Raw genomic sequence first — 21,458 nt, 5'->3', positions numbered from 1 at the left:
GTGCACCAGTCTCCCTACTTTAAAATAAGTCCCGCACAGGCATCTTCCAGTTTTTGGGAAAATAACATTTGACTTAGGGAAAAGTATGGTGGCGATCAGCGAGTGGCAATGGGAACAGGACAGTGAAATCCAGAAGTTCCTAGTCATACACCAACACACGGGAGGTGGGTGTGTGATACAGTCACCTTGCTCGAGGATTGAGGTGGGTTGAGCATCTTGGCAGCTGCACCAACGACTGAGCAGTCCTTTTTAGGATCCACTCTGCTCACCCCACATGAGGAGGGGGTTAGAAAAGGTACCCTAAAAATAGTCTTGCCTCTGTTTTTTCCTCGCTGGATAGCCGCATCCAGCAGGATCATTGGTTGGCCCTATCTGAGGTGGAAGAGTGGTTAACTCCACTCAAAACCCCAGGATAAGTTACCCAAGAGGCCTCCATGATGACAATTTTTCTCTCTCTAGCCTTCAAAACATGATTTACCACATTCAGTGCTGCTTCTCGCCAGAATTCAAAGTGTCTGTTTGGCCAATGAACTTCTGATCAATGTTTGATAAACACTTGTGCTTGCATAATGCTATCCTCCACAGCCAAAATGTATGTCTCAGGACTTGGCTTCGCTAGAGTTTTTTACTGCCAATTTATTCCAGGACTTAATACGAGCATAAAGGGTGGTTTGGACACTTCCCAAAGGTTTGTGGTTAACCAGAGGTAATGATGCCTAGACTGATGCCATGGTCAAATCATGTTAGTATTCTGGGACAAATGTTTGAGGAGAGTTCAGACTAGCTTTTACAGACGTTTACTAGCTTTAGTTAACTGGTAATCAATTGATTTGAGCTAAAAACTCTACTATAGATATACCATCACTTTTCTGTCTCCTGCACCTGCCAGCCCAGCTATACCTCATCCTGTTACCTTTTGAGGAGGGGAAAGCACTGGGGCCCATACAAGTGTATCCTGAAAATCCTGCCACCTTCAGACAGAGAGAGAGACCCAGCAACTTGTTAATCAAAAATTGATGTATGTGTGTAGCGGGGCAGTAACCCCACTCATGCCCTGAAGGGCTTAAAATAGCCCTGTGGGAGGGCTGTGGTGGGGAAATAATAAGCCTGGGATGATTGGGGAAGTAGCTGCATCTGGGCCACGCCCCAGTCAGGCTGCAGCTGGCCCTATAAAGGCACTGCTAGGCTGGAGCTTGGGAAGTCTCTCTCTCTCTCTCTCTCTTTTGCTGTGGAAGGAGATGCTGCTGGGAGCCCAGCAGGGTACCTAAAGTGGAGCAGGGCTGGGGAAAGGCCAGAGGCTGGGGACGGGAGGAGAGGCTGGGGAGCTCCATCCTGGAAAACCTCCAGGCTGCAGGCCTTGTTAAAGGCCGAGAAGGTACAAGGGTAGGCAGAGGCAGCAGGTCCAAACCCTCCTTGCCAATGACGAGTGGCAAATATACTGTAGTCCGCCTCAGTGAGCGGGGGCTAGATGGTGACTGGCAGTAGCGACTGAGGAGAGGTGGGGATAGGGGGTTGGGGGTTCCCCGGGGAGGGGAGACCCAGCGAGACTGAATAAGTCATGAACTCCCTTTCCAGCCTTTCAAAATGCCAGGTCTCTTCAGACCCACAGAAACTCCGCATGAACCGCTAGGTGAGCAGATTGTAGTATTTAAACCCTGGTGGTAAAGTATTAATTGCTCATTTTGCATAATGAAGCTTTCTGAAGACCAAAAATATATCTTAAGCAACCTGTGTTTATCAGAGATTTATACATGAGGGATGTCTCTGAACCCTGAGTATTTGATACCTTGTGTTTGTCTCAGCAGAAATATCTTTGACATCATACTGTGAGGGGAGAAATTCCATGTAATCAAAGAGGGCAATGGAAAAAAACAGATTGGACAGTATTCCCAGTGGAGTTTACATATGTCATCTCTGGTATCCTGATGTTGAAAGAGAGGTAATAGAGAGAGAGAGGTATTGAGTGGGAGTAGAACGCATGATCAGTCTTCAAAAGCAGTTGTTGAGGACAGAATGCAGAGAAGCGCAGAACTTAACACCAGCCATTACAAGTACTGGATTTAATTGGTCAACCCTCAGAATGACTTTGCTGAGCTGTATCATCATTCAGATACTCTGGGCTTTCTCTGCTAAAGGACAAGGTAAGATGCAAAAGGAACCAAATATTCAACAACACTGTAGCTTAACACTTCCCTGGTGTGGGGTGATATTAAATATGTTCAATGCTGCACATAGTCAAGTGCTGTTACAGTGAACTCTCAAATACATAATTTGAGCTCACGTCATTTGACGGAGACATCCCCAACCCCGCTTTACAAGGACAAAACAATCGAATGTACAGTAAACAGGAGACAGCCATTAACAACAGAGTGAATGAAAATCTTTGAAGGCAGAAGTTGTGTTATTGACTCTCATTTTTGGGTAGTTCTAGAGAATATTTCCACTTGTTAGAGCTTCTGCCTGTTAAAACAGGGCTGAGTGCATCCCCCAAAATATAGCATCGTTCAGAGTGAAAAAGCTGAGTACGTCTGTATGTGTTACTTCTGTTATCAGAACAGCTGATGAAATTCACTCGTATTCATATATCTCTTATTTATGCCACACTATATGAATTGTAATTATATTCATTGTGTTCTGGTTTGTTTAGAAATTGTGTTTTGTGCCACTCCCAGATTCTGTGTTATATGGATGGAAGAAAACACTCTGGCATGTGGGCCTGATTTATAGATACCGTGGAGACAGGAACCTTACATATGTGTATAGAGTGAGTGGGCATTTTGATTTCTGACACCAGACCTGCTTTGTCCATTCCCACAATGTCATATGGTAAAATATGTCTTGGATTGATGACTTTCCAGGAGACTGTGGGGTTCCTGAGTAGATAAGGGCTATTTATGTTTAGTGGTGGGAAAGGAGGATCCATCTGAAACCTAATTTTTAGAGGGGAGCTGCTCTGTGGATAAACCAGGGTTGAGCAATGAAGGAATCTTGTAAGACCCTTGTTTTATTTGATTACTAAGGATTATGTTCAGGATTTCTGACCTCAGGATTAATCCTGCCAGGGTCTACTCTACTCACAATTAAACCAGCCTATCTGTTTAGAGGAAGGGGTAGACCTTCCACCTGGAATGAGCAGGGAGGGTTCTGCTGCTGGAACCCACATATTGCGGGTGGTCTCCTGATCTTGATCACAAAGCCAGTAGTAGATCAGGTCCCAGCTACACTGGAAATCCCATCTGCATTTATGACATGGCAAGACTGTTGCACTGCGCTGGGACAATGCCATCACCAGCCTAGGAGTGTGTGTGAGTAGGATATAAGGCACTTTTGGTGAAAGGGTTCCAGCTGTGGGATGAACTTCCAGAAGAGATTAGACAAATAATATCTGTCCAACTTTTGGTGTCACTGCAAGACTCTCCTTTTTTGATAAAGCTTTTCCGTCTTAATCAGAATGACACTTATAACAACAACTACCTGCTCCCCACCTAAAAAATAAAATAAAATTACCCTAAGCAGATCCTCCCAGCAACAAAGATAGGAGAAGAGCTATAGACTTCATCAAGTCTACAGGGATCTCACTTTGACAGTCTTATGCAGAAAATACTTCTATAATGCAATCCTTGGAGTTAGAAAAAAAAAGATAAGATATAAATAATGTTAATTGAAGGGAATTTACAGCCTAATGTCCTGTTTCCAGTTAAATTTGTTTGTCTTTCTGTTTAGTAATTGCATGTGATCCTCTAGCAGTAAATAATGAAAACTACCACCTTGAAAGGAGTGTTCAGAAAAGAGGATATAATCAGAGTAGAATCTAATTATAGATTTTACTTTGATTTGGACAACAGGGAAAAGACCACGGAATGCACAAAAAAATGGCTGGTTACCTATTCCAAGATGTGCCACAAGAAGCCTGCTCTAGCATCCTATCAGACAGGAGAAGTGTGTGCCTTATACTATCTGTTCGTATGGTTGTAGCATGTTCCTCTGGGTGTTGTGAAGTGTGTTGAAGTGATGGCTCTGCCTTCCATTTCTTTTATGCTGTAATTTCTAAAGCCGTAACTTCCTGACTAGTAGGAAAAGCTTATAGGGGAGAGAAATAAAATAACTCAGCCCATCAGATTGCATATGTCCTGGACACGGGCTAGTCACTAAATGTCACAATTTGGCTGGATTATAGATGGCTCAGGTAGTGACACCTGTTAATAGGATGCCCAACACTTTCCATTATAAGACCTAGTTTTCAGTTGCTTATAACTTTGTCAAACTTTAATCATTCTGGCTGATATTGTCTATGCTGAGTGTCATCCTCAGTTTGAATTTTGTTTGGAAAGTTTCTGTTAAAATAGATATTTCAGCCTTTTATAACAATGAAATGAGGAAGAAATATTTTGTTTTGCATTTGTTAACATATTCTTACGAATGTTTTGTTAAGGAGCTCTAGCACCCATTTTCTTTGGCGTAAGAAATTGAAATCTGGCTGGGATTTCCACCTGGTGTCAGGCATGTGACTTTTTCTATGCTTCCCAAATCTGGCCAAGTTATAAGCATAGGAAAATCTCAGTTTGCACAGTAGAGACTTGTTAGTGTTTGATGGATAAATTCTCTCAAGATTCTGTCTGCACTGCACATGCTCCAGGGCTGCAGGTGTTGTGCAGGACTTTCCTGCTAATTGCTCCTCCTGACATTTAAGGGCCACTGTTGTGCCAGGTGCCAAAACTGAGAGCAGGAGCATAGCGAGCAGAGATGGGGAGTGGAGTGGGGATAAGGAGAAACAGGTGCTGGCTGAGAATTATTACTGTTGTTTATTGCATCCAAAAGTACACTTGGCTCTTCACGGAAGATAAGAAAATACCTCATACCTGTTCCAAGGAGTTTACAATCTAACTACTAGATATGACACAACCAGTGGGGGTGACAAACAGCAGGAACGGACTGAGTGAGGAAGGGCAAATATCAGAGCAACTGATTGCACAGTTGCTCATGTCAGAAAGGTACATGGCCATAACAAGTCTCCTGGTAGAATTGGTATTTTTGTGTTTTTCTTAGGCAGACCAAGATAGTAACATGTTTAGAGTTTTTAAACAGGAACACAGTAGAACATAAATGCTACTTACTGTTATGGATGCTGTGACAGTGTACTCCATAAGGCTTTATGGGGTGGGGGTGCTCATAAATGTATGTATGATATAACTGGAATAGGGTTTTGCTGCATATGCCATGTAACATATCTATGTAAAGGTTATGTTCATCCTAGTTGTATGTAAGCACCATTTGTGTGCTCAAAGTTATGAACATTGGCTGTATAATTGCTCGATTTCTAAGTAGCCTTAGTTAAAACATTTGGTCACTCCTTGGGAGAAGAATGTGCTCAATCAGGAAGCATTTAATAGACAAAAGAGTTTGGAAGACTCCAATCCACATAAGAAGTCTATCTGAGGACATTCAAGGTAGCATGTGGGTAATGGCTGCTCCCTGCAAGTCCTGAGTCATGCATGGACAGGTGACTTGCCCATGTGATTCCAAATCTCCATTCTGTGACTGGATTCTACACAGGGTGAGGAGGGGGGTCTCCACCCACAAGACAGAGTCTATTTAAATCCCTGGGAGACCCCTCCATTGTGTCTTCAGCTGGCTAAAGAAGGAGCCTCTCCACCTCCTCACCCGGGATACTTAAAGGAAACTGGAACAAAGGACAGTAACTACAGAGGGTGTGTGTGATTGCTGGACCCAGGCTAAAAGGAGATTAGCCTGTAAAAGGGAGCATTCTGGAACTGGTGAGGATCCTATCTGTATCTAGTTTGATTAGACACAGATTTGCGCATTTTATTTTATTTTGCTTGGTAAGTTACTTTGTTCTGTCTGTTACTTCCTGGAACCACTTAAATCCTACTTTCTCTATTCAATAAAATCACTTTTTACTTATTAGTTAACTCAGAGTGTGTATTAATACCTGGGGGAGCAAACAACTGTGCAAATCTCTCTATCAGTGTTATAGAGGGCGAACAATTTATGAGTTTACCCTGTATAAGCTCTATACAGCGTAAAACGGATTTATTTGGGTTTAGACCCCATTGGGAGTTGGGCATCTGGGTGCTAAAGACAAGCACACTTCTGTGAGCTGTTTTCAGGTAAACCTGCAGCTTTGGGGCAGGTAATTCAGACTCTGGGTCTTTGTTGAGGTAGACAAGCGTGTCTGGCTCAGCAAGACAGGGTGCTGGAGTCCTGAGCTGGGAGGGAAAACAAGGATAGAAGTAGTCGTGGCACATCGGTTGGAAGCTCCCAAGGGGGTTCCTGTGAGCCAACCTGTCAAAGTGGCGTAGTCGAGCAGGGTCTGTGCACAGCTGATTGCTTTAAGGTACTGGTAGTGATTTTAGGTGAGTTTTAGGTGTGGTGGCTGGAGAACAGACAAAGTGGTTACTAGTTTGTTATTTTCTGTTTGCTTATTTCGGGAAAGGGAAGTAGGAACAGAAAAGGAAGCAAAATAAATAAGATTGAAGGTCAAAAGAAGCTAAAACTGCACTGGTTGCAAATTTTCCAGAAAGGCTGAACACTGGGCACTGTGAAAGTCTCTGTTAACTAAGCATCCCCTGAGCTGAGTGCTGAGTGCTGAGTGCTCAGAACATAAATGCTCAGTTTCAATGAACTGCAGAGGGGTGTGACCCAGCACAAGAAAGCAAGAAAATGAGTACTAGTGACGCCGCTAATAGACTAAAGCTGGCCAAACTGGAAGCAAAAGAGAAAGAAAATGAACATAAGAGACGGCTAGAACTAAAACAAATAGAAATTAGTATTTTGGAGGCAGAAAATGCAAGGGAAGAAGCTGCCCACAAGAGAGCTATGGAAGCCCAGAGGGAGGCCCAGAAACATGAACTGGCTCTAATGGAGCTGAGGAGACAAAACCCTCCACCTGCTGGCTCCACTTCCCCAAAAATCCATAAATGGGAGCGACTATGTCCACAGTATAACGAGTTCAGCGATATCGCCGAGTATTTCATCACCTTTGAGAGACTGTGCACCCTCCATGCCATCCCTGAAGATCAGAAGATGACCATGTTGATAGCAAAATTGACTGGTAGAGCTCTGGACATATTCAATAAGATGCCTATTGATGATGCTTCAAACTATGGTAAATTTAAGGAACTGGTTTTGAAACAGTTTCAGGTTACACCTGAAACCTACAGGGTTAAATTCAGGAGTCTTAAGAGGGGATCTGGATTAAGTAATGTGGCTTATGCCAATGAAATGAGAGATTTGGTAGATAAATGGGTGCGGGGGAAAGGCATTACAAGCTTTGAAGGGATGTGTGATCTGGTTACTCAGGAACACTTCCTGAATGTGTGTAGTGATAAGGTAAAACAGTATTTGAGGGACAAAAAGGTAAATGCAGTGGGTGAATTAGCTGGGTATGCAGACTCTTATGAGCAAGCACCAAGCTGCAATCAAACATAAACCACTGACAGAAGGGTACAGGGTTTGGGGAAAGCAGAATCACCGTTTTACCCATGGGTCTGGGAAAAAAGAGGCTGGGCAGTCAACTCCCCATTCGATTTTTGTGTTTTTCTTAGGCAGACCAAGATAGTAACATGTTTAGAGTTTTTAAACAGGAACATAGTAGAACATAAATGCTACTTACTGTTATGGATGCATCTTGGAGAAGGCAACCAGTTATTTTTGTGCATATAACTTTGGTGTGCAGATTTTCAGGACTATATTCATGAACACACACACATGAAATTTCATCAACTTTGTGGTAATTTTCCCCATAGTTATATATAAGTTTACCACCTTCCAAATGACTGACAGAACACTTTCCTAAAGACAAAAAGGTTAAGTGCATCTAGGAACTGGGCATCTTTTCTAGCAACTGGGCATTTTTTTTCTTTAAAGTATCCTCTGACTATTCTTGAAGCAATTCCATTCCCAACTCATCAGCTGTTATCCAAGGGCGAAAACCAGACCACACAGAAGTCAATAGGAGTTTTGCCATTGATTTCCATGGCACCAGGATTTCATCCCAAGCTGCTAAGGCTTCATGCTAAGTCATTATTCACCCACTTATCACTGACTCTGAGGGTTTGGCTACACTTGCAGCTGTACAGCGCTGGGAACTAAAGCTGTCTTCGTACAGCTGAGTAGGGAAAGCGCTGCAGTGTGGCCATACTGACAGCTACCAGCACTGTAGTGTGGCCACATTTGCAGCATTTGCAGCGCTGTTGGGAGTGGTGCATTATGGGCAGCTATCCCAGCGTTCAAGTGGCAGCAACATGCTTTTCAAAAGAGGTGGGTGGGGTGGAGTGTGACAGGGAGCGTGGGGGAGACAGAGAGAGTAGATTTTTGGAGCTGACACTGTGTCAGCTCCCTGCCTTGCAAATTCTAAGGACTTGAAGATACACAGCACCAACCTTCAATCATTTTAAAAGTTTTGACCCCTTCCCCCACCCCTCTCTCATTCACTAAATGCAAATAGCCTTCAGACCAGATAAGCAGCTGCTCCAAAACAGACCCCCCCCCGGGCTGCTTCTCTCCTCAAGCAAACACTAGCTGTGGACATTCATCCCCCTGCCTGCCTCTGCTCGAGCAAACAGTAGCTGTGTTTATTTTTTAGATAAGCAGCTCTGGGAGCCCCGAGCAAGAGCAGCGCTGTTCTCTTTATTCCTCTTGTCGAGGTGGAGTACCGCCAGCGCTGTAGCCAGGGAGATACAGCGCTGTATGTGCCTTGCCAGTGTGGATGGGGAGTAAGTTACAGCGCTGTAAAGCCACCACCAGCGCTGTGATTCTCAAGTGTAGCCAAGCCGTGACTCTGAGTCTGAAGATTTGCTACAGAGAAACACAAGTTGCTCCCTTCTGCCAAGATCCTAACCAAGAGCTAAGCATGCTGACTCCACAGCCCACATGCCCCTTAGAGCTGGGAAGCAAAGAACGAGCCTCAAGACCAAAATTCGGACCCCCTGAATATTTTTTTAACCCTTTCTCACCCACCTGCATGAGTCATGAGTGCCAGGAAGGTGTGATTGTGATTGAAGAGTGAGATTCTTGTGGTTTTGTGCCTCCTATCAAGACAGTCCCAGTGGGAAACCCACCCACTCTGTGCAAAAAGGATCCTCTACTTCAGACCTCCTCCTTAGAATTCACCTCTTCTCCTGTCACTTTCTATATCATTTTAACCACCAATGTCTCTGAGTCTACTGTCCTGGTACTAGAACTGCTATCCTGTGCATTGTGATGGTCTGAATTTGACTGTAAACTCTTCGGAGAAGGGATCTTGTCCTTGTTTGAGCCCTGTAAAGTACTCTGCATACTCACGACATTATTTCATTCAGACAGAATCCAATTATAAGTATTATTGTGACCCACTCCTCTCTTCTAAGTTTTCACAGGCAGTAGTGATTCCTGACAGCAACTTTATAATTAATATAAGGGGGATTTTCAGGTAGTTTTTTAAATGTAGAAAAAAAAACTTTTCAAACATCCAGGCCTCAAAAAATGAGTCTTTTTCTAAAAGCAAAAGTAAGAAAAAAACATATGATATTTCTGTCATTTCTAGCTGTAAGACAGAATAGTTCGTATGCTCAAAAATCACTCTACCTCAGTGATTAATAGTGGAAGAGCTAGTGTAGATTTGGCATGACGGTATCGCAGGAGAAGGGCTGACTTGGGACTGGATTCAGACCTAGAATTAGGACATATACTGAGGTAGCTGAGGTGCAAGGCTGCAGAAGGAGGGGAGCAAGAACTGGCATGGGTCTGGGATCAGGCTGTGATGAGTGGTGATGGAAACAGGGCTGGAGACTCTCTGAAGGGCCAGGGAACAGGGCTGGCCAGACTGTAAGACATTTGTAGGTGCTCCATGAAACACTCTGAGTAGCAGACTGAGAAAACTTGGGTGTAAGTCACAGGTTTCTCCAACTGGAAATCAAAGCTTTCCACTTCATGTAGTAAGGCTCTAGCTTTATGAAAACTAGCCTGAGAAAGCTCTTTGGCTCTTTATGCCTCCCCAGCCCTGCAATTAGTATCAATCCCAGAAGCAATCTTCCAGGTACCCAGCCTATATACATTATTTATGTGTGGTTTCAAGATGTTGATAGAGAATACGTGACCTTGAAGGGTGAGGGTGTGCGGGAATTGTGGGAGCAAGACTTCCTTTGCTTTAGATTGTGTCATTTTCAACACATCACAACCCCTCTGGTGATTTTTTGTGACCTCTCTTGGAGGTCACAACCCTCTGGCTGAGAAACACTGGTCTAATGGATAGGACACAGGCATGGGAATCAGGAGACCTGGGTTTTACTCCTGACTCTGCCACTGACTTGTTGTGTGAACTTTGGAAGTCATTTCACCTTTCTGTGAGACTTTTTTTTCCTACCCTTACAACTGAATATCCCCAAGCACTAAAGAGCCTCTACTCCTGTTAAGAAGATTTCTCAGCCTACCATATCCCTTCCCATGGGTCTCTACCTACGCAGGTTATGATTGATCATTCTAAACCTACCAGACCTGAGCTCCTCTCTGCAACTCTTTCAGAGAATATCAAGTCCAACCTCAGCCCCATCCCTTTGTTTCAGGGATGGAAATGCTGGTTGAGGGTCCAGCACTGAGGAGGAAGGAAAAGGAGAGGGAAAAAAAAACAACCCCTCTCCAAATACCTCAACCTGTCTACGTAAGGTCTGTCCCCAGCCCTGGTTCCTTCTAATTTTGCTGCTCCAGGTATGAGGAGGAGTCTTTTTAAAGAGACGCTCATGCTCCTGGATGACAACTTTGGCAGGGAAGTGTAGGTACCAGAATAGAGCAGTGTTGTAACACCCTGCCCTTCCCCCACCCCACCCCACCCCACCCCACCCCACCCCACCCCAGTCCTTGTTCCTGCCAATGCTGCTGCTGCTTTATGTAATTATTAGTATATATAGTACACTAAGACATTTAAGAAATTAAGGCAAATATACATTTACTTACTAAGGCATTTTGGCATTGGATCCCAGCCCTCTTTAGTACAGTTGATTAGATTCCACCTGTCCTTGCTTTTAGATATGTAACCATCAAGACATCTGTAGTACATTGATACACCTAACCGTGCTGGAAAGGCTCATTCTTTGTAGTATTCATAATAGTTAATGCTCCATTTTCTAGATGTGGGTAGCCACAGGGTCTCACTTCAAAAGAAAAGTTTAAAATGTATAATATTACAAAGTACATGCAAGAAAAATTCCATTTGATAAATTCTGAATACTCACTCATTAGTTCTCACTTCAGCTTTAGTACTTTATTATCTGAATGTACGTTCCTTTCTTCTGTAGGATGGAGAAAAGGGACCATAGGAAGAAACCCAAGATACCTAAGGCAACAACACAGTCAGTAGAAAGAGTTCTGAAACTCTAGTGCTTTACATAAAATTTATGTCCTTAGGATTTAAATAAAATCAGACACTGGCAGTAAGTTCTATTATTTATGATACTGACACCTTCCCAAACAATAGATTGTGACTTGTCAAAGTAAGAAGAAACAATTAAAGAAAGATCCAGACATAATCCTAGGATCTCTCTGTTACGTAAATTTCCCCATATGAACCTCAAACTTTGTCCCATACATGAGCACAATGCTCATCTGATGGCCAGGAAGAAAGGTCCAATATGACAAAGGTAGAGAGTTCTTCAACCATTAAATTACTCATGGAAACACTTTGGTAAAGGAGCCCATCCATCTTTAAGGCACTGTGTAATCCACCCTACAGAAGAAAGGACAGCATGTATCAATTTAGTTGGTAAACTAGGACCAGATCATCAAGTGGGATTAAAGAGGGGTAAATATTGGAGCCCACATTATATAATGCAGTGAGACCTCCATATTTATTGTTGTATGCTGCTTTCCACCCCAGCCCTGTTATACATATGAGACTCAATTCATCTCCTGCTCATCTACTTTTGTCTGTAACCCAACATTAACTCCATTGGTTATATTTGTAATCCACAATCCATTTTTTCTCCATATTACAAGGATGTTTATGGAAGAATTGCAAAGGAGCTTTTACCCATTTCAGAGAATATTGTTGTGGGTCTGAACAAAGGTCTTCTTTGGAGCAGGACCATGCAGCGTATTAATAAATTCTTCATGGTCTCAATTTTCTGGCTCTTTCCATGCTCCTCATCATAGTTGCCTGTCTCTAGACCACCTCTTTCTGCTATATATATATTTGCTGTATAGTGATCAGTTCCAGATGTTGGTTTTAGTCTATAAAACCATACATGGTGTGACACATTGGAGGCTCCTTCAGTCCTTATGCACCATTGTGACAATTCAGATCAGCTGAGGCACTGCTGCAGACAGTCCCTTGAAGTGCACTCTTGGGGACTGGAGGCAGGACATTCTTGCATATGGAGGGTCCACAACTGTTGTGCTCGCTCCCTGTGGTGATGAGTCAGTTCTGTGTTGCTGATGTTCAGTGCATGGTGCAAGGTTCATTAGTGCAGCCAAGCCTTAGTCTAATGTAAAGCATCTCTCTCCTCTTTTCTGTCAGGTTATTGCAGTGCCTGAGCGTTGTGTGTGTTTGTGCAGTAGTGTTCCTAGGTACCATGTTGATAGATGAATTATAAATTATTAAAATAAATGAATTATGAAAGCCACCTGTAAGGTGTTCATTACTAAGCCAAATGATCTTAGAACATTTCCCTACATCAAACAACAACAATAATGTCTGTGCATCTATTGCAGCTCCAGCATGTGAAGAGCCGGCTGCTATTGATTTTGGGGGGATTGTTAGTGATGAGAAATTGGAGTATAGGGAAGGTGACAAAGTGCAATACAAGTGCAATCCTGCATACAGCCTGATGGGAACTGAATGGATCACATGCAGTGGAAAAACCTGGACACCTGCACCACAGTGTTTGGGTAAGAGGAACTGCTTCTTTGTTCTTTCCCACAGGCTGGTTCTTTAGTAGAGATGGACCCAAATCAAACCAATGAATTCAAACACTCTTCAACTATGGGGGACAGGGAAAGTGGTATCAGAATTCAGAGCTGATTCATGTCTCCGATGGACCACACTTGATCCTTGGATCCAACTATCTCGTTTATGGCTCAAGCCATATCTGGTCCCTAGGAGTTTCTATTAATGAGATCTCTGCAGATCACCAAATAGTTTCAAATATGAAATTTGAATTAGGTGGTTCTCTTTTACAATAAGACAACAGAACATCTAAATTTATTATATTTATATTACAGAAGAGAGTTTTCTCCATTTTATCAAATTCCAAGATTTTTGTTGTTAACCCTAAATGCGAGCAATGACACAGGACCTGACTACTGGAGGCATGGTGTAAAAATATCCATAACAAAGAATATGGCGATGAAACACCATTGTATCATCATAAGAAAGAGAAGAGAGCTGCAACATTAGGAGAAATTGGCAAATAATATTAATCAAGAACCTCATTTCAGTGACCTCATAGGAGTTGATGGGCCCCCTAAGGCTGTACCTTGGAAAGGGGTACAGAGAGGTGCATCTCTCCATTTATCCTGGCCTGCTTCACTGCTATAAGTCCTCCCCTGAAAGCAAGGAAAAAGCCACTGAGTGAGGGGGATGTTCTAACAGGATATGCCTAGATAAACCTGGGGATGTGCACTATATACATACTACAGCTACGGTGTGTAAAGAAGTAAAATATTCAACATACCTGCAAAGGTCCAATGCACTATTGTTTATTTTTTACACATGCATTATTGTAATAGGCATGGAAGTGATTAAAATTCCAAAATTCTATTAGAAAGTTCATGAATTCTATATTAGTTGTTGCAATTAGAGACAGGGTGTGGCTTGATTTTCTTTTAATGTAGTTTACTAAACAAATTAGCTGATATCCTGCTAGTTTTGCACTGTAATATTCAGGACACTGAATGTATGTGATATTTTTACTTACACTGTATAAGGGGGAGTCTTATTAAAAGCAAAGTATCCTAGAACTACTTGCTATTGTACAGGGGCTTCTCATCCTTTTAGGGGATACTCTAAGATTATACTGCTTGTTAGGACCTCAGATAATTGAAATCCTGGCTCCTTGACTTAGACAAAGTTATATACAAACTAGACGGATGTGTATCTGGGTTATTCTTGGAGCGATTGCTCATGTGTATTCCACAATAGGTGTGCGTGCTCACCATGTGCACCAGTGCTGGAAGTTTTTCTGCTAGCAGTATCCATAGTGGGGAGCGCCCGCCGCAGCCCCTGGAGTGGTGCCTGCCTGGTTCGGTATAAGGGGAGCTGCGTGCTCCGCACCCCCCTCAGTTCCTTCTTGCTGCCAGTGAAGGTGCGTTGGAACTGCTCTGCTCCAGCTTTGCTATAGCTTGTCCCCAGAACTGTTCATTCATTCAACGTTAGTACCTGTAGTTAGTTAGCTGTTTAGTTAGTTTAGGTAGTCAGTGAGCCCACCCCGGGGTCTTGCGAAGGAGTGACCTGCACGCAGAATGTTTGCGCTGCTTGGGAGAAACCCATATCAGTGAAAGATGCAATATTTGCTAGTCGTTTAAGCCTCGGACCAAAAGACAAAGGGACATTGGGCCATCCTAATGGAGTTGGCGCTGACCCCAACCCCGGCATGCTGCTCCGAACCAGTACCCGGCACCACAGCATCAGTACGCGGTGACCCTCTGGTACCATCAACCAGTCAGCCCCACTCCCCATCCACAGGGTATTCCAAGAGGGCTAAGAAGACTCCCTCTTTGCAGTGGCACTGTGGGAAATCTGGGACAGAGGACAGAAGGTGGGCGGGCTCCTAGCACTAGGAGTGATAGAGGCGGTGCCTGAGGAGTTCATGGGCAAGGGGTATTACTTCTGTTATTTCCTTATCCTAAAGGCCCAAGGGGGCCCAGGCCCATCCTGGATCTCTGAGGCCTGAACCAGTACACGGTGAAGCTCAAGTTCTGCATGGTCTCCCTGGCCTCCATCATCCCCTCCCTGGATCCTGGGGACTGGTACTCTGCCCTCAATCTACAGGATGGGTACTTCCACATCCACATATTCAAGGGGCACTGATGCTTCCTCTTTTTCGTGGTGGGACAGAATCATTACCAGTTCATGGTCCTCCCATTTGGTCTGTCCACTGCCCCCAGGGTGTTTACAAAATGCATGTTGGTGGTAGCAGCTTACCTCAGATGGTGGGGGGTCCAGATATTCCCCTATCTGGATGATTGGCTTGTCAAGGGCACCTCCCGGTCGCTGGTGAGGGATCATGTGGTGGTCCTCCTGTCCACATGTACTGCCTTGGGCCTGTTGGTAAACAACACCAAGTCCACGTTAGTCCCAGTCCTATGCATAGAGTTTATCGGGGCGCTCCTGGATGCAGAATCAGCCATGGCCTCTCTCATGTCAGCATGAACGTATGTGGTCCATCGCACCAGATTCAGGATGAGGCCCCTCCAGCTCTGGTTGGCCTCGAAGTTTTCCCAGGCCACAGACAGGATGGACAAGGTCCTCACCATGCCGGACTCTGTGATCGCCTTCCTACGATGGTGATCCGCCCCAAACAACAAGCTCCAAGGGGTCCTGTTCTGGCACAGGGCCCCGTCGTTGGAGCTGTTGTCCAATACGTCGGACCTGGACTGGGGGGACCATGTGGGGAACTTTCAGACCCAAAGTCTGTGGTCGGCTCAAGACCTGATCCTACATATAAACGTCAAGGAGCTCAAGGCTGCGCCACTGGTGTGTGTGGCCTTCCACTCGCACCTAGAGGGCAAGGTAGTCAGAGTCTGCACGGACAACATGGCCTTGATGTTCTACAGGAAAGGCAGAGCTCAATCCTCTGCTGCAAAGCCCTCAGACTGTGGGACTTCTGTATAGCCCATGCATCCACCTGAAGGCCTTCCACCTACTGGGTGCCCAGAACGAGAGCGCAGATCACTTGAGCAGGGACTTTTCTTTGCAACACGAGTGGTCCCTCCACCCGGAGGTGGCCCACCGGCTCTTCCGAAGGTGGGGAACTCCCCGGGTGGACCTATTCGCAACTCAGCAGAACTGTCGTTGCCCCCGGTTTTGCTCCAAGGGGAGCCTGGGGAGGGGCACTATCTCCGATGCCTTTCTCCTGTCCTGGTCAGGCTGGCTTCTCTACGCCTTTCCCCCAATCCATCTAATCAGCAGGGTCCTGGAGAAGATAAAGTCAGACAAGGCCTGGTCCTCCTGATTGCCCCGGTGTGGCCCAGGCAGCATTGTTACAGGACCCTCACAGGCCTGGCGGGAGCTCCACGTGAATCTGCTCTCTCAGGACCAGGGCTGCCTCCTCCATCCCAACATAGCGGCTCTTCACTTCACGGCATGACTGCTCAGTGGTTTGGTGGAGAGGAAAGGACATGCTTGGACCAGGTTCAGCGCATCCTACTGGAAAGTAGATTGCCTTCCACTCGCTGCGCTTATTTGGCAAAGTGGTCCTGGTTTTCTAGTTGGGCGGTGGACCAGAGCATCTCCCCAGTGACTGTCCCGATCCAGCTTATCCTTGATTACTTCCTCCACCTGAGGACCCAGGGCCTGGTGCCCTCGTCGGTCAGAGTACACCTGGCAGCCATATCAGTCTTCCATCTGCCGGTGCAAGGGCACACAGTATTTTCCCATGCTATGACTGTCTGATTCCTTAAGGGTTTGGGCCGTCTTTTTCCATATTCTAGACCCCCGGTCCCACAGTGGGACCTGAACCTGGTGTTGGCTTGTCTCGGGGCTCCCGTTAGAACCACTGGCCACGTGCTCCTGGTCTAACCTCTCTTGGAAGGTGGCCTTCCTGATTGCAATCACATCAGCCAGGCGAGTCTCAAAGCTCAGGGCCCTGACCTCCAAACCGCCGTACATGGTCTTTCATAAGGACAAGGTCCAGCTCTGCCCACACCCCGCGTTCTTCCTGAAGGTGGTGTCTGCCTACTACATGGGTCAGGACATTTTTCTACTGGTCATCTGCCCCAAACCCTACGCATCCAGTGAGGAGCACCATCTCCACACGCTCGATGTCTGGCTTTCTATCTCATCTGGCTTTCTAGCTCAAGCAGACTAAGCCATTCAGAAAGTCCTTGCAACTGTCCGTCGCCTCGGCTGAGTGTGTGAGGGGCCAGCTGATTTCCACCCAGCTGATTTCCAATTGGATCACTTTGTGCATCCGTTCCTGTTATGAGCTGCCGGGTGTCCCCCCATGGCTAGTTGGCTGTCTTCGTGGCCCACGTCCCCATCCAGGACATTTTTAGAGCTGCCACGTAGTGTTCGGTTCACACGTTCACTTCGCATTATGTGATCGTCTCCCAGACCAGGGAAGACGCCGGGTTCGGCAGGGCTGTCCTCCATCCTGAGAACTTGTGAATTCCTGCCCACCTCCAACAGATATAGCCCTTTTCATGTCCAAGTCTGTATATAAATTGTGTGCATGATGTAGGATTTTAGAACTTCTATTTCTATCTGACAACTTTTTAGTGCCTCTTTTCATTCCACATAATTGATGCACCTTTTAGTAGTGTAGCAAGAGGAGGGCTGAGGCCTTTCCATCAAGAAATGGCTAATTTCAGCAAGTCCTGGACAATACCAGCTACAGTATGGAGGAACAAATGGGCTCGCTTACAAAGTTTATACCTATCTTGTTCCCACTGACTTCACCAGCAGCAAGAACAGGCCTTAGATGCACTCCTGCAATTCTTATTCACAAAAGTGCTCAGAATGTAAGTAGTCTCATCGGCCTCAGTGGGATCTCGTGCATGCGTCCGGTCTGCAGGAGCAGGCTCTTGCTTGTCATTTGCAGAAAGAATAGACTTTGGCCAATAAACATACATCATCAGTTTCTCCTCTTTAGGGGTTACTCTCTTTTACGGCTTATTTCCTTGTCAGCAATGTGACTTTTATAGTTGTTGTTAGAAATACATTTTAATCTATATATTGATGAAGATTATGGGCCTGATCCTCCACTGTCTTGCATCTTACAAAGCACTTTACAGAGAGAGAAAGCGTACAAAACTGAATGGCCATGTTTTGCAGTCACTAACGACAGAGCAGGTAAATGGCTGCACAAGATGCACGACACTGAAGAATCAGGCTCTATCATTTTCATTTTTTCTGTTTTTTCCTTAGCACCGTGTAGTCTTACAAAACAGCAACTGGAGACCAAAAATCTGCTTCTGTCCAATAGGCGAAGACATGCACAATTGATTCAGAGTGAGCACACACTGGAATTTATGTGCAGTGAAGGATATATCCTCACAATCCCTTCAGTCAGAAAGTGTGTTAATGGGCACATGGACTTGCCTTCATGTATCTCTGGTAAATCTGCATTATATTTTGATAATTCAGTTTCTCAGTTTTATTTTGAAGGACATAAATCCACACTATGTAGAGGTCAAGCATAGGAGTTTATTACACACAGCGCTGGCAGAGTGTCACTTTGCTTGTTAGGCTCAGAGACACTGTCAATCAATTGATTACAATAGAATCTGTAGATTTTCCATGGACGGGGAAAAATGACGGGGTAGGCAGTTCCACACCCCGGGATAGGTTTTGCAGCAAGACAAGATAGCACATTAACCAATGGTTAAAAGATTACATAGTGTCTCCGCCCATGGTCTCAAGTTAGCAAGTTAACATTTAATTAATACTTTGATGAAATGTTGTTAGTATAAAACATATATGTTGAATTCTGATTTGGGGTCCATAGGAATGAAGCAACTCCTTTGATTGTCCGACAGATACATTCCTAGGGGTTAAAGCAAAGAAACGGCAATAAAGATTGTCCCCTTCATATCTTAAGGCAGGCATTGGTCCCTGGGAAGGGAGGTGAAAAGATGCCATATCTTATACTAACGTGCCAATTTTCATAAATTCAAGGTTAGATCTGTGGGAAGAACGTTCCCTACAGAAGAGACTGACACAATAAGAACAGAGATCCTTTGTTCAATTTGCAACTTTGCATACGACACAATTATTTAGTTCTTAGCTCCAACGCCTGGCAATTTGCTGACCAGGCCTATTTTAGCAAATCAAGATTATCTGTTTACCCAGCTTTCTCTTAGCTAATCACTATTTGCTAGGCCTCTGGTCTCTTGACCAAACTCTGGACTTTGGGTCTGAAAAAAAGCTGGCACAATCCATATATCAGATTGTTATATAAAATGCACATGGATTTTAACCCTTCAATTTGATTTCTTGTGTGCAGTCAAGTAGGTGCATGTAGTGTTCTGGACTGTGACACCTGCCCTTTCCATTAGACATAATCACTCATGAGGCACTGCACCACCCTCTGTAGGCATCTCTTACATGATGGTATTATGTATTTTCCACAGGGCTCCTGCCTCATTCAGGGTGAATTAATTGCTGTTCAGAGGGCCAGCACAAGGTAGGGCATAAATGGTGTATAGATCTTGTGCTGCTCTTCTGTGCAGGGATGAATTTCTCCTTCAGTAAGCAGATTAGATGGTAAATGAGAAGGTTTTTTGACAGCATCCCCTGCCATTTGCCCACTTACCCATCTCCCTGGGTCTGCTTCTATCAACTGAAAACACCGTGCAGCTTCACATTTAGCATCACTTGTTTGGGATGGCCTTCCTCCTGCCTTTGGCATTTGTGAGTAATGTGGCCAATAAGGCAATGGGCTGTACGTAGAAAGATGAGGATGAAAAGTAATATTGAATAGTTATCTCATTCAGTGAGCACTGGCCAGCCTGTGCACTGAATGAGGCAGAGGTCCTGCAGGAAAAATAGGGTGTGATCAGGTGACTAAAGACTTCAGTGTAATCCACATGCATATTTTGAATGCTTCACTTTGCAATCTTAATAATCTTTTAACATAGATTTTGATGGTGTTTTGTATGTAATACAAATATATATAATCGAGAGTGTGAAAGAGAAAGCTACATACAAAATACAAGATATACAATTAAATACATTGCTTGTAAAAATTAGTATCTGAATTAAGTGAATAAAACCCAAGAAATTCAGAGCCCCATCCTCAGCTGGTGTAAACTGACATAGCCCCATTGTGTTCAGGCGAAGTAACACTAATCTACACCAGCTGAGGATGAGGCCCGTAGTATTTTGGTCATTGTGCCTACCTCAGCCACATGAGGTTTTTACAAGTGGTTTCCCTAACATTGGACAAGGAGCCATTTTACACGTGCAGTATGAAAGCCAAAAAATTACATCATAACCATTTTTGCATAAGATTATTATAATAGTCATTTTTTCCCTTTAGAAACAGGAAAAAACTGTAGCCGTCCACCTACTATTGAGAATGGAGACATAACTACTTTCTTGGAAAAAGGATACACATCTGGCTCCTTTGTAGAATTCAAATGCCAACAATTTTATGCAATGGAAGGACAGAACAGATCTTTTTGTGACAATGGGAATTGGACAAAAGCACCACTTTGTTTAGGTAAAAAAAAAATACTGCTTTCTTAGGCTTTGAGGTTTATGTAGTAATTCACTGAATCAGACTTATCACTTGTGTAAGCACAAGTGGTTACTTGGGGGGTTACCAAGACAACCACACCTTTTTCTTGTTTTAGAGCCATGTGCTATCTCAGTGGAAGAAATGGAAAACCAGATGGTAGAGCTGAATGGGAGACCAAATGAGAACATATCGCAATGGGTGTACCTAAAACGTGGTGATTTTCTTGAGCTTCGCTGCAAACCAGGATATGTACTTGCAACTAATTTATCTCAATCTACTTTTATGGTGCAATGCAATGGAAATCCAATTGTCTATCCGAAATGCAAAGGTAGGTGAAGATGGGCTCTAGTGGGTATCTCAAATATCCTGCTTTCTGTAGAGGGCACTCTGCAATGATAGGAATAAGTGAAAGGGAAAGAGCTGCTTCTTTGATCTTATCACTACAGTGCAGCGGGGAAAGCCTTCCAGACTGGACTTGTGTTAAGCTAATTACTTTTCAGGGGCTAATAGACACCGTGAGGCAGATTCTCGCTGGTCCACTCTGGCCCCTCAAGTTAATTTAATAACCAAGTGGCATTTATTTGTCATACAACCATTGTAAAAATGTAAATGAATTACTGTCTGTTACTAGGCATATCTAAGGCTATTTCAGATGTTACTGAATCTATTCACGGAGTATTTAATGGCGGTACTCAGAGGCCTTCTCAGAAACACAGTGTTGGGAGCAGCTCAGCCTTTTTTTGATAACAGAACTGAGGTCCATAATGGGAAAACTGAGTTTGTGCCTGGAGCTTGGTTTGTCACTATCGGGTATGAAAGTGCTGGGAGTGGGAGCAGTATACAGATGGTTTGCAGTGGTGGATTAGTCACTGGGCCAATGGGGCCCATGCCCAGGGGCCCTGGCCAATTGGGGGGCCCTGGAAAAATGGGCACCCCTGTAGCCCGTCCTGCTCTGTCCACCCAGCGCTCCTGCCTGAGGGGGGATCCCCCATGCTCCACCCCTGGTCCCTGGCAGGAGCACTGGATGGGCAGAGCTGGGCAAGCCCCTGCGTCCTGACCTTGCTCCCC

At 44.5% G+C, this 21,458-nt stretch overlaps 1 protein-coding gene across 3 annotated transcripts in view; it reads left to right on the top strand.

Annotated features, from left to right (window-relative positions):
* Positions 1-1,973: 1,973 nt before the first annotated feature.
* The window catches only part of LOC123375911 (complement factor H-related protein 1-like), a 42,855-nt gene continuing 23,370 nt past the window's right edge, over positions 1,974-21,458 (top strand). The window contains exons 1-5 of one of the 3 annotated variants that reach the window (XM_045027322.1): positions 1,976-2,141; positions 12,703-12,879; positions 18,077-18,265; positions 20,190-20,372; positions 20,506-20,718. In XM_045027322.1, the coding sequence (XP_044883257.1) occupies positions 1,979-2,141; positions 12,703-12,879; positions 18,077-18,265; positions 20,190-20,372; positions 20,506-20,718 (925 nt within the window). In that variant the 5' untranslated portion in view covers positions 1,976-1,978. Of the gene's footprint in view, positions 2,142-12,702; positions 12,880-18,076; positions 18,266-20,189; positions 20,373-20,505; positions 20,719-21,458 lie in introns of all 3 variants that reach the window. The other 2 variants (XM_045027324.1, XM_045027323.1) reach the window with 2 other exon arrangements.

This window comes from Mauremys mutica, chromosome 8, assembly GCF_020497125.1.
Source record: "Mauremys mutica isolate MM-2020 ecotype Southern chromosome 8, ASM2049712v1, whole genome shotgun sequence".
Taxonomy (NCBI): Eukaryota; Metazoa; Chordata; order Testudines; family Geoemydidae; genus Mauremys; species Mauremys mutica.
This window is presented reverse-complemented; position numbering and strand designations above follow the sequence as displayed.